General features: G+C 32.6%; 2 protein-coding genes across 2 annotated transcripts; both read left to right on the top strand.

Moving 5' to 3' along the window:
• The first annotated feature begins 3376 nt into the window (after positions 1-3376).
• Positions 3377-5661, top strand: LOC141724272 (uncharacterized). Its single transcript, XM_074526345.1, has one exon. The coding sequence runs from the start codon at positions 3548-3550 to the stop codon at positions 5504-5506; it is 1959 nt and encodes a 652-aa protein (XP_074382446.1). The 5' UTR covers positions 3377-3547; the 3' UTR covers positions 5507-5661.
• A 139-nt stretch (positions 5662-5800) lies between these two features.
• On the top strand, positions 5801-9514 carry LOC141724273 (uncharacterized). The gene is made up of 5 exons (XM_074526346.1): positions 5801-5998; positions 7957-8123; positions 8460-8546; positions 8703-8834; positions 9052-9514. The coding sequence occupies exons 1-4, from the start codon at positions 5949-5951 to the stop codon at positions 8780-8782; spliced, it is 384 nt and encodes a 127-aa protein (XP_074382447.1). The 5' UTR covers positions 5801-5948; the 3' UTR covers positions 8783-8834; positions 9052-9514.
• The last annotated feature ends 3972 nt before the right edge of the window (positions 9515-13486 follow it).

The raw sequence follows: 13486 nt of genomic DNA, 5'->3' as shown, positions 1-13486 counted from the left end.
CTTTTTCTATTTCAAGTGTTGCATATCCGCATACAATGTTCTAGGTCTGCAACACTCCTTTGTCTAGTTCATCTTGGCCTTTGATCTTGCACTCCTCAAGTTGCATTTGTGGACTTTCCATTTTAATAATAAAATGGTTTGTTGACTGGTAATTTGAAATCTTCATGATAGATGCACTCTGTAAATGAAACCGTTATCGAGATCTTCTAAGTTCAAAAATCCTTGTCGATATCTCCATATCTCTACATATATTTGACTTGTCGACATCTCCACATCTCTACGTGTGTTTGACTTGTCGACATCTTCACATCTCTACATATATTTGACTTGTCAACATCTCCGCATCTCTAAATGCATTTGACTTGTCGATATCTCCACATCTCTACATGTATTTGACTTATCGATATATCTACATCTTTACATATATTTGACTTGTCGATATCTCCGCATCTCTACATGTATTTGACTTATCGATATCTCCACATCTCTATATGCATTTGACTTATTGACAAGCAAGTTGACTTCTCTATAGAAAAATGACTTCTCTATAGGCCAAATGACTTTTCTACAGAAAAATGACTTCTCTATAGACCAAATGATTTCTCTATAAAAAATGACTTCTCTATAGGCTTTGAAAGTTCTCGAAATAACTTCTCTATAAGCTTGAGCAGTTCTCGATATTCCTTTTTCTGTGACTTCTCGATATTTGACTAGTAACATTTTTCAATCTACAATATTATTCTTCTCCAAGTTATGTTTCTTCATTCTGAGGCATGATCAGGCTTGATTTTCTTTCAGAGATTTATTTCTTAGCTTGTTGGTTGTTCACTGAAAAATATTTTAGTCTAGTCTTCTAATGTTTTTTACAGACTCAGAGAATACATTTACAGATTACAGAATCATTACAAGTCAACTAATTCTTTCAAAGTGACTTTGTCTTGTTATATTAAGGCATGCCTTGGATAATACTCGAGTTAAATTGTGAGTTGCCATGTTTGTAAATCGCTTAATAAAAAACAACTATGTGTTTTAACCTCTTAAAATATCCTGACACTCTTGCACAAATGAACCAAGCGAAGATAGCATACAAACCTTACTTCCGATTGCCTAAATTATCAGCAAGTTGTCAGATTCTATCTAAACTTGAGGCCAATGTTTTTCCTGAATCCGACTTAGGACTTCCTTGATTGCCATGACATCTGCAAAGTCTCCAGAAACATTGCCTCTCTTACTACCATACTTTGGTTGAATAAGATTTCCATTGTTATCTCTTGTTATCAATCCAAAACTATAAGCGTTTTGCTCAGTAAATGTTGATACATCAGTTGTCACCTTAAGATGACTAAAATAGAACCTTAGACGATCATTTTTGGGCATTTCTCTATTGCATAAGATGTTATTTTTCTGACATAACGAGTGAATTTACTTGAATGTGTTTCTGGTTCTACACCAGTTCGTTTCTAGCATTCCAAATAGCCCAACAAAGAATGGCTATTTCTGCTGGACGAATCCCATTAGTTCTCTGAAAATATATATGTAACCGGTCAGAAAAATTAATATTGTCAGTTAGATTAACATCTGAGAAACCTATTTGCCAACACTAAATAGCTTAAGGGCAGTCTATCAAGGCATGATAAATTATTTCATTTAGCGGTTTACACACTGGACACACATCGACAATTGAAACGTATCTACTCCAAAGTTGAAACAAAGTTGGCAAGGAGCTAGATAAAGCTCGCCACACCAAGTTCAAGTGGTGGCGTTTTTATATTTCAAATTGATGTTATAAACTGTTATTATCCTCTCTTTGTCATAAGTTTTTTTAATAAAAATATCTGAAGACTTATAAATCATGTTCTCGTCACCTTTTTAAGAAAAATAACGTCATTCTCAAAAAAGAAGAAGAAATAACAGTCATTTATTATTTGTTTGATTCATAAATAACAGACGTATTATTCTCTTTTTAAAAAAACAAATGTATTCAAATAAGCCAAACTACGATTAATGCAAAGCACAGTTAATGCAATTCAAAACAACGGTACGAATTATCTTGAGGTTGGAGAAACAATAGAAAGTTGCAAACAGATGCTTGGTATTTTGCATAGAAGCTTAGTTGTTTTTGTTAAGAAAAATGCTGAAAGGGTAGCATCTGGAGTCGCTAGAATCCTTTATTTAGTAAACTTCCGTAACTTATTCACGTATTCTCATACGTGTTTCTTGGAGGCTCTTTTTATGATTGTTTGATATAACGAAATGTTTAAGTTATTTAAAAAAACAAACATATTATACTTGGGTTGTGACCCTAAATTTCACTTTAGAGTGAAAAATGGTCCAAATTGTCACTTCTGAAAATAATAGCTCAAAATGTCACTTCACCACGCTACTTTGTTCAGCGTTTTGGCAAAACGTGACTTCTTGTAGCGTTTTGTTGTTTTTTTCATTAACGCTAGATAAGTAGTGTTAATGCTTTTATTTTTTTCCTACCTTTTTCTTTTCCCATGCTAATGTGAGATAATGTAGTGTTTTGGCCCCAAAACATTACATCATGTAAGGTTTTCATCTAACGTTTTACACATATTTTTTAAAAATCTATATATATTTAAACCCAAAAAAATTGTTAAACCCTAAAATAATTAAAAAATATTTTAAATTATTTCTAAAATCCAAAAATGGATTGGTGAACCATAAAATGTTAGAAATTATTAAATTAAACTAAACCCTTAAATTTTAAAATTATTTATTTTAAAATTTACATTTTTGGTTCTTAAGATTTAGGGTAGATTAAATTAGTATTTAGACTTTAAATTAATGTAACATTTATTAATTTATTCTTTTAAAATTTCTAAAACCAAAAAAGGGATTGGTGCACCATAAAATGTTAAAAATTGTTAAATTATGGTACATCATTAAATTTAAAAACATTAATTTAGAAATGATTGTTGAAAAGGTAATATTAAGTAGTGTTTTTAGCCCCAAAAAAGAAAAAAAATCAACACATCAACGCTACTTCAAATTGCGTCACGTATAGTGTACATTTTAAAATGAGACTTAACCTTACTTCGTGCAGCATTTTGTCCTATTTCCAAAATGTTGTACCTGACATTTTGGCCCATATTTTTTAAACGAATTTTCTGCTTTGTGCCCGTGGGCACGCAATAAGAAAATATGTGTCAAAATATGATTGGTTTTTTAATCATAAATGTTGATGAATTATCCCGCATTTATATCAATTGCACCAATAAAAACACTTCAAATTCATACAATTTAGTGTTTAATGTGTGACCATGCGCACAGACAAACATTTTTTTAAAATTGACAATTTAAATATTTTTTACTAAAATAGACATTTAGGTCCATTTTTCTTGTACTTATCAATTTGAGAACTTACTTCGAGTTCGAGGCATCTGGTCGTATTTTGTTTAGTTACAAAAATTTCCCGCTTAGTAATTTTCTAATTTCCTATCAAGCAAGCCGATGTTTGTATTATGTAGGCACAGTGTAGGTTGAGTAAACCACGTCTAATTTAAATTAGATCTCGGCTTTGTTCATGATTATTATGCATGTTAAGTGCAAATTAAATCTGTTTACTAATTTTACTAGAAGCTGCTCTTCTTTTAATTCTAATTCATTGTATTATTTCAACACGAAGATTACTAGCTTTTTCAAATGTGGTGATATTGATTCTGCAGTCCAAGTGTTTGATAAAATATCCCACAAGAATCTTGTCAGTTGGAATTGTATGATTTCTGGGTATGTCAAAAATCGGAAGATTACTGATGCTCGTAAGGTGTTTGATTCAATGCCTGAGAGAAATATTGTTTCTTGGACTGCTATGTTAACTGGGTATGTGAGGTATGGGGATTTAGACGAGGCGCGTCATTTTTTTGATGCTATTAGTAGCAAGAATGTTGTTTGTCGGAATGCAATGTTGTCAGGGTATGTAAGTAGTGGGAGAATGAAAGAAGCTAGGGAATTTTTTGATGCAATGCCGGTGAAGAATTCTGTGACATGGGCTACTATGATTGAAGGGTGGTTTCGCCAAGGGGTTGTGAGTGAGGCTGAAGTTTTGTTTAATTGTGCTCCGGATAGAAGTGTTTTGGTGTTTAATGCTATGTTGTCTGGATATGCTGAAAGGGGAGATGTTGATGCTGCGTACAAGTTATTTATTGGAATGCGTAAACGTGATGTAGCATCGTGGACAAGTGTGATAAAATGTTGCCTGAAAAATGGGGAGTTGGGGAGAGCGCAGGAATTGTTTGATGAGATGCCTAGAAAGGATATTGTTGTTTGGACAGTTATGACAAGGGGTTATTTGGATAATGATCTCATCGAAGAGGCTCGTAAATTATTTGACGGCATGCCTCGTCGAGATGTTGTTACGTGGAACTGTATGATCAGTGGTTATGTACAGAATGGCATGTTGAGAGATGCTCTTGAGTTGTTCAGGGACATGCCAACGCGAAATATAGTGTCCTGGAATTCTATACTGCAAGGTTATGTGCAACATAATGATATGGTTCAGGCCCACAAATTTTTTAAGGATATGCCACAAAAAGATAGAACTTCATGGAATACTATGATTTCTGGAGATCAAAGTGAGGGAGCTTTGGTTATGTATGTCCTGATGTTGCAAACTGGACTTCAACCTGATCAAGGGACACTATCCAGTATAATGTCAGCCTGTGGCACACTTGCTGTACATGGTTTTGGAAGAGCAGTGCACTCTTCTGTGCTTAAGATTGGATATGAAACTGATGCTACAGTAACAAGTACAATAATATCGATGTATTCAAAATGCGGTCTTCTGAATGACAGTGTTTCAGTGTTTGAGAGAATGGTAAACATGGATACAGTAGCCTGGAATGCGATTATTGTGGCACACGCATATGCTGGCTCAGCTATTGAAGCCCTGAATCTTTTTCATCGTATGGTTCAGTATGGATTTAAACCAGATAATGTGACATTTCTTGGTCTTTTGGTTGCTTGTTCTCATTCAGGTATGGTTGATGAGGGCTTGAATTACTTTATGTCTATGGAGAGAGACTGGAATCTGATCCCAAAGGCAGAACATTTTGCTTGCATGATTGATCTTCTTGGAAGATCAGGATATCTGTTTGAAGCTTACGAACTAGTAAAACAATTACCTGCAGATCTCCCAACATACACCTGGGAAACATTACTAAGTTCCTGTAGGGTTCATAACAATTATGAACTAGCTGAGAGTGTAATGCAGAATCTTTCTTGTATGAAACGTCCAAATGCAGGAACAGGTGTACTTTTGTCCAATATGTATGCTGCAAGAGGGATGTGGAATGATACAGATATTATCAGAATGTCACTGGAACATAATGGATTAAAGAAAGAATTAGCCTGTAGTTGGATCGAAATGAAAGGTCAGATTTATCGTTTTGTGTACAGGGACAAGTCTCATCCACAAGCGGAGTACATAAAGGAGTTGGAATCTCTCTCTGTAGTTATGAAGGAGCCTGCCCTAAGAATTTACTGAGGAATGCTAAAATTGTGTGTTGAATTTAAAAAAATACCTATACTTTAAGGTTACGTGGAACTTTTGCACGAGTTGTAGCAAGTAGCACTTAAGCCAATCGACAACTGAGAATGAATTGAATTTGAACATTTCAAGTGGAACTTGTTTTTTGCTGATTGATTCTTGGAGAACTTTGAACTATGATACGTGCAACAGTGCAGCATAAGAAGTAGCCTGAAAGAAAACAAGGGGATTTTTCGATCTTTTAAAGGAACACAAAATTTTGTTGCTTTTTTAGGGATTTCGACATCTGAAAGTAAATTGGTTTGATGACTAACTTGTTTTTGAATTTCTGAAAGCGGCATGAAGATTGTTCTAGCGGCTTGCTGCATGACTCAAGTTCGAAAGGTTTTGCATAAGCGGCTTGCAGAGTGACTCAGTTAGTCTGTTGGTGAAGTTAGGTATGGCCATACTACCACATAATGAAGTTCCAAATGTCTATGGAGAGCAAAGGTATGCAAGGAGCATTTCGCTAACTTTTTAACTTGCATATTTGCATGTTCATTAATTTACTTTATCATGTGCCAGTTTAATTGTTTCTTGACATTTGTACTGTACATGGCCTACTGCATTTGAGCAAAGGTATCTCTTTAGTTACTAAAGATCGAGGATTTGAGCCTCCGTGGAGGCACTTTTGTGCGTGAGTATTTAAATATCTTTTAAATGAACTTACCCAAAAAACACTAGGTGTGCTTGGATATAATTACAGCATATATTTATGAACACTACCTAAGTTTCCTGGTATAAGCATAGGAACAGCATGAGACAAAAAATCAGTTTTCTGTAAGTGTGGATGTATGATTAATAGAACTGGTTCATTGCGGACACTTGGCTTCCCAGTTCCCACACTCTAAGCTTATTCTATACCACTGTTCATAATGATTAAATGTAATCTTCACTGTTTTATTATATATTAAGTTCCATTATGTTTTCAAGGTCATTTTCCATTGTTTCTCACAATACAGTATCTCAAAAAGATTGTGCTTTGTTTTGTTGATGAACTATTAAGTTCCATTATGTTTTCAAGGTCATTTTCCATTGTTTCTCACAATACAGTATCTCAAAAAGATTGTGCTTTGTTTTTGTTGATGAACATGCAATAAACAATTGTTTCTTCGCAGTTTTCTTTTCTTTTTTTTTTAATTTTATGTTAACAGTCCTGGTATGATTGAAACTTCGTAAGCTACATGATTGGAAATAATGATATAAGATGTCAGTGTTTCTGTCCTTGGGGATATTTAGATTATGTTCTCTTCTCTGCTACCTTGTAAGTCTAGGTTCACGGACTGTGCTGGGAATGTGTATTAGAATTTTCTAATTTAAGATGTGAACTTGTGCCAGTGTCATGTCGCTTAAAAAAAGATTTCAAGTCATACTATACATATTGAGTGTCAGTTTGCACTTCTTTTTTACTCTCTGATCCATCTCTTAGTTTATTACTATGCGAAAATGAGGGTAAATAAATTATCTTCTAAATTTAAAGCTGATCCATTTTTTCTAGATTCTGATATATTTCGCAGTAGTTGTATTCATCTACAACATTCTAACATCACTATGCGAAAGAGTGGGAGAGAGGGAAGAGGGAAGAGAGTTAGTTCGTGTGTTATATTTTAGTTGGGAATAATTGAATCTTACATTCAAAATAGAATATGTCTTTGAAATATAATCACTGTTTCTTTTATCTTAAGAAGCTCTTCTTAATTGGTTAATGAGCCTTTTGTTACCCTTAAGAACCCTTCTTATTGGTTTAAGTAGGCCTTTTTTAATCAAAGAAACACATCTTACCTATATCTGTGATACGTTGCAAAGTGACGTGAGGCAGTACTTTATAGCTTTTAATTTTAAACAAATCAACCAAGTCCTGCTCTGTGTTACACGATTTCCGGGCCGAGCCATGGAAATTGGAATCATGAATTGGATCGCTCATCTAGGATTACAAATTAACCTGTTTCTAATTTGCTGCAGAACATGATCTATGTTGACCAACTCCACCGACCTATAAATTTCTAAGAAAATGGAAGAGAAGAAGAATACTAAGAAATAAAGCACGTGTCTTTAAAATCTTAAAGAAGAGAAAAGCCATAAAGTCGGAGATCTAATGCTAGCATATCAAGAGCAGATGTTTAATTTATTACTATGTGTAGTGTCGAGATTTAATTGACAGAATCAAAGATGAGGTTCAGGTGCCAAATAAAGTCAAATGTAAGCTTAAATATAGCATTTAAGGCTTAAATGGAATGAATAAATTATTTAAGGGACTGGAAAGTCAGCTTACAATCTTACAAGTTTTAGAAATTGTGAATGTCTCTCTTTCCTTTTCGTGACATCTTTTTTTTCAGTCACATAGTCTTGTATGTATTCTCTTTCTTTCAGTGACTATATTGACGTCTAGTATTCCTTCATGATTGAAGCTTTAAGTGGCTTCGCCTCAATTTACAAGTCATGCACCTGATATATTGCAAGTCACAAGTTGGTGCCGCAATAAAGATGCTTCACCTCAAGTCATGCGCGGCGCCTTTGTTGGGGTTAAACCCAATATGTGATATGGGTTTGGTGATACAAGACATAATTGGATTAGGTAATAATTGTATTTATTGACAATTATTATCATAATGGGATTGGGTAATAATTGTATGTGTTGACAATTATTATTATAATGGGAATGGGTAATAATTGTATGGGCAGACAATTATTATTATAATCAGATTATGTATGTTTTTTTGGCTAAGTTTGTAATGGCTATATATACATAGTCATGTTATTGTTTTGATGTATGTTTAAGAGATGTAATGGTCTTAGGTATCGTCCGGCAGATGCTTGAGTATTGGTTGGCTCAAGTATCAGTTTGGGACACCATTGAGATGTTATGTATTTATGTATTATTGATAATTGTTTGGATTAATAATATAAGTAGGGACATGGGTTTTCCACGTCAAATATATTGTTGTGGAGCCACGCCCAGGGAAACTTACCACGTCTAGGGGCCAGCTTTTATTTGATGGTATGTATTAAATACTGTTAAAAGTATTCTTTATTACTAAAAGTCTGCAGTCAACCCGTAGACCACAATGCCTAATTATATTTTCTTACTCCAGATAATCCTTGTAATTCTTTTTTTGATAAATAATACTTCTACCTTTTACTTTCTCTTGTAAAGAAGCCTCGATTCCTTTTTCGCACTGGACGCAATATTCTCGTAATGACACCTCAAATGAGTCAAGATACCAAAGTATATAACACGTGGGCCTAGCACCTGGGAACAAGCCTACACGTCTTCTTCACATTTAAGGTTAGACCTATAAACTTTAATGTCTGTCGAGTTTCCAGTGTACATTCTTTTAAGTCACAAGATTGTCATTGTAGCATCTACAAGGCTTATTCATCCGACGTATCGAATTATTATGTATCTATAGTCCAACTTGCAACCTTATATATTTTTCAATCTTCTGCTTCTCGAGTAGGGGCAAGTACTAAGAATGACTTCCTTGCCTCCTGTGCATTGTCAGGCATGTGATTGCAAGATGAAGCAGGTTGACATTTTCAACAAATTATCTGGCAATGGAACTAGTCATTGAACATATTAGGTAATCCAGGACCTTGGGGACTAATATATTACTGCATAATTCTGAGCAGACTCCAGTTTAGGAGGAGGACATTCCCACATTAACAAATTTGTTAAACAAATTTCTGTTAAATCAACTAGCACGGTAAGCAAGTCCTTGTGATCTGTTTTAAACAAACTAGGCCTATATATGAGATACTGAGAGGGGACAAGATTGTACAACCAAGTTATATATATCCAGCTCCTCACTCAACTAGTTGTTTATGTACGTGCAGCTGTATGCGTACTCTATTCTTATATCTGATGTTTTAATAACATGGTTGTTACCATCTCCAACGCTCTCTTAGTAGACTCTTAAATATAATATAAACAATGTAACTCTTAGTAAGTTAGGACATAAATTTTCGTGTCAACTCCAATTATACTCTTTATTTTACCTTCTAAGTTATATTTTATTCATATTTCAAATTGTGCATCTCTTTATTTTACCTTCTAAATTATATTTTATTCATATTTCAAATTGTGCATGACAAATGTTTGAAATGAAACATGTGCATGTGAATATTTTATTAATAAAAATAAGTTAAGAGCTATCTAGTGGCCCTTAAAAGAGAGGAGAGAGAAGAGACTCTAAGAGTTACTCTATACTCCAACTTAAGTCATATTTTAACAAAACTAACACAAAAATCATCTCCAACACTCTCCTCGTGCGACAAATTTAAGATATTCAAAGCCTTCCTATTTATCGAGGAGCATATAATGTTTCCTCAACTAATTTTATATTAGTGTATAGTACTTTCCCTCCAAAATATAATCAGCCCATTCATTACTTGCAGCTAGACCTGGCAATACCGGTATACGACACGTGAACATGGTACAAAACGACACGAATAATTAGTGTTTGGATTCGAAAATTTGGTACATGAACACGAAAGTACACGAACACGAAAAAATACGAATATAATTAGTGTCGGGTTTGGGTTTCCAATATAGTACACGACATGGAACGAAAGTACACGGGATATAGAAATAATTAAATTTTTAAAAAAATATAATATACATATATATAATAAATACCAAATATGAATTTTACCTATTCTAAGTAACATATATATAATTGTAAATATTAAAATATATTTTATTGTTCCTTGATTACGTGATTGATCACTTCACAATTTAATTATTTATTGGATTTTTTAACAATTAATATTTTTTGTATATAATATGTGTACTTTAGTGTACTAAAACGGGTAAACACGAATATATTAGTTCCCGGTTAGTGTCACCAAATTGGTACACGAATGCATATCCGGGTCGGGTTCGGGTTTAAGGTTTGGTACACGAAAACACAAAAGTACACGGAACGTTTGTACACGACACGGAACGTTGTCAGGTCTACTTGCAACATAGCTTAGTGTGCATATAATTATTTTTACAAAACAAATAGAGTTTAATTGACGAGGATTGTTGGAATTGGATCATGATAAATGACTTAGGAATACATAGTAGTTTATTTAGGAGTATGGCAAGCAACTCTTGGAGTTGCTCTAAGTTTTTTAAGAGCTTGATTTTTTGACATGCTCTTTAAATTTTGGTTTAAGAGCTTGTTTGAGAAGTTGTTAGGAAATACTTGTTTGCAAGTATATATTACCTTAATATATGTTCACACGGTCACACCACACCGCATCTAAAGCTATTCTTTGTATGTTAGCTGTTTAATGCATTCCTGTACAGAACAATCAAATATTCGGTGAGATCAGTTATTCTTGGCACATGGAGATGCATGATAGAACTACATGCATGGTCAATGTTTTACTTCATTAAATCTATACAGAGTATCTCACTGACTTGCAAGCTATAGTGTCAAAGTCTTGTTCACAGTTAGGTTCTTCTGATTGATTTCAGGGAAATAATGGTTGTGGAATGTGGAGTATGAACTGAATTATATATTCATTTGCCAATTTTTTTCAGTAAGGTGTTTCCTACACGGTGAACCTTATATCTACAAAGTGGTTGCTTCGGGTTGAACTTCTTATATTTTGTTTCCTTGCACACATTAGGAGTACCTAGTGGTTGCGGGATATGTATCTCATTGGCATCTCTTTAAACATGTGGACTTGCCTATGTTCCGAATATAATCACCATTTAAAATATTCTTTCCATCCTTTTTTAATTGCGCATATTAAAAAAAGTTAGTCGGATAATGTGTTTATTTGATTATCACTAATAATTGTATTAAATTAAGTTGGATTATGTGTATATGTAAATTAATCGAACATTGGAAATTGTAAAACCAAAAGTAATTTTTGTATAAACTTTTAAAAGGATGACAAGTATTTAGGCATAAATATTTTTTTTCAAAATAGACAACTAAAATGGGAACGGTTCAAGTCCAACAATTTGGTTTTGGAAGTCCTTTGGCTCACGTTGGTGCAATTTGTTGAGTCCAAATTGAGGCGCTTAGGCTGATTAAACTTTTTTAAGTGTTTGTCCTACAAAGAGTATGTAGTAGAATTTTCTTCATTCGCTTAGTTCCGTCTAGAAAATTTATTTAGTAGAGAATGTACCTAAATCGTCGCCTTCAAACCTGGTTTGCTTTACCAACTTTGTAATTTATTAGTGAAATTGCACTTCTTTACCATTAAGTTACAATTTATTGTTGGCAGAAAAGTATCCATGTTTGTTTGTATCATGTAATTAAATGGGGAGTTAATGACATTTTACAACCCCTACCTTTCATTTAATAACAAAACTATATATTTACTTTCAAATATACAGTTTGCAATTCCTAACTTTCGACATCAAATACAATATGCATCTTTTTAACCATTTTGTTAAAAAAATTATATTTTGAAGAGTAAAGTTGAAATTTAACAAAATATTTAAATTATAATTTTATTTTTTTAAATTAAACTAAAAGTTAGAATTTCAAATTAATATTAATATCAATTATTTTATATTTTACTCGGTATAATTTCTAAAATTTTAAAATATTAATATATTTAGAAACTTTATGCTTTTCTATAAAAATATATATTTTGCTTGATAAATATATTTTAAGTATTTAGGATTATGATTAATTTAGAGCATTACTAATGGAAAATAGCTACTCTCTGATTTTTTACTTACTTTTTCCTCGTGCTTGACACGCATTAAGGCTACTATAAAATATATTCTATAATTTATTTTTAAAATTTTTTTTTTCTATGTAAAAATTTAAACATTATATTTTTATTTAAAAAAATAATAATTAAAATTATTTAATTGTGCATACTTTACGGAAATTTTAAAATTCGTGCCGATTTTTCGTCACCAAAGTAAAGAACGAGTGGGGTATAATTTTTTATCATGTAAAATATGTATTAAAATAAATATTTTTATTGATTTGAAATTTAAATTATTAATATTAACATCTCAATTTCAATTTTATAACCGGAAGGGATGCATGAAGTTAATATTGAAAGTTAAGGGTTACAAACTGTGTTTTACAAAATAAATATAGTATTTTGATTTTAATTAAAAGATGACATGATAAATTTTGGGTAAATTGAATCATTTAATGTTAATGCAGAGTAGGTAGTTTGTGTGACCGTGAGAGCCTAGTAGTCAAATAAGTTGGGACATTTTACGTACCTATTAACTAGAGAAACTTGGAGACTTGATCAGAATTTGTTTTGTGCAACTTGTAATAATTTATTAAATGAAGTAGCGTGACTTAATTGTGTTCCAAACACATTTATAATGGATAGGTCCCAGCAAAACAAACGAGGCGTTACTGTTTTTTGAGACGTGTTAATTCACAGAATCAGTTGATGTGCGTGAAAGATTAAGCAACCAAAATTGGTTGTGTTTATATAACCTTGGGTTGTTGGCTGTTGGGAAACATGTCTTGCATTGCCCAACCTCCACAAGGGAAACCAACACAAATAATTCCTGAGAATGTGGAGAGAGAGAGAGAAGTCGAACTTGAACTTGTTGAACAAACAAAAAGTCTTTATTTACTCTACGTTTTTAAGTTGTTATTTTTCTAGATCTAGTTGGGGCTTAATTTATTTTAAAATGTCTTCTTCTTTTTTTACTTTTAAATGACTCTAATTTAATTTTTATGGAATTTATCCTATCACTCAATTTTCAAGTTTTAATCAAAAAATTCTATATGTAATATCTACACAAACATGTATACAATACTGCTAGTATATAATATATTATAAATTATAATTTTGATAATATGCTATTTATAAGATTCGATCTTACATCACTTGAATAATAATTTTTAAATTTAAATTTACCGTTTCTGGATTGAGTGACCAAGTATCAAAAACCAAAATTTTAATGTTTAATCTCTAATATAATAGTATAGATTATAAGTACAGATCCCC

The sequence above is a fragment of the Apium graveolens genome, chromosome 5, assembly GCF_009905375.1.
Source record: "Apium graveolens cultivar Ventura chromosome 5, ASM990537v1, whole genome shotgun sequence".
NCBI lineage: Eukaryota > Viridiplantae > Streptophyta > Magnoliopsida > Apiales > Apiaceae > Apium > Apium graveolens.
This window is presented reverse-complemented; position numbering and strand designations above follow the sequence as displayed.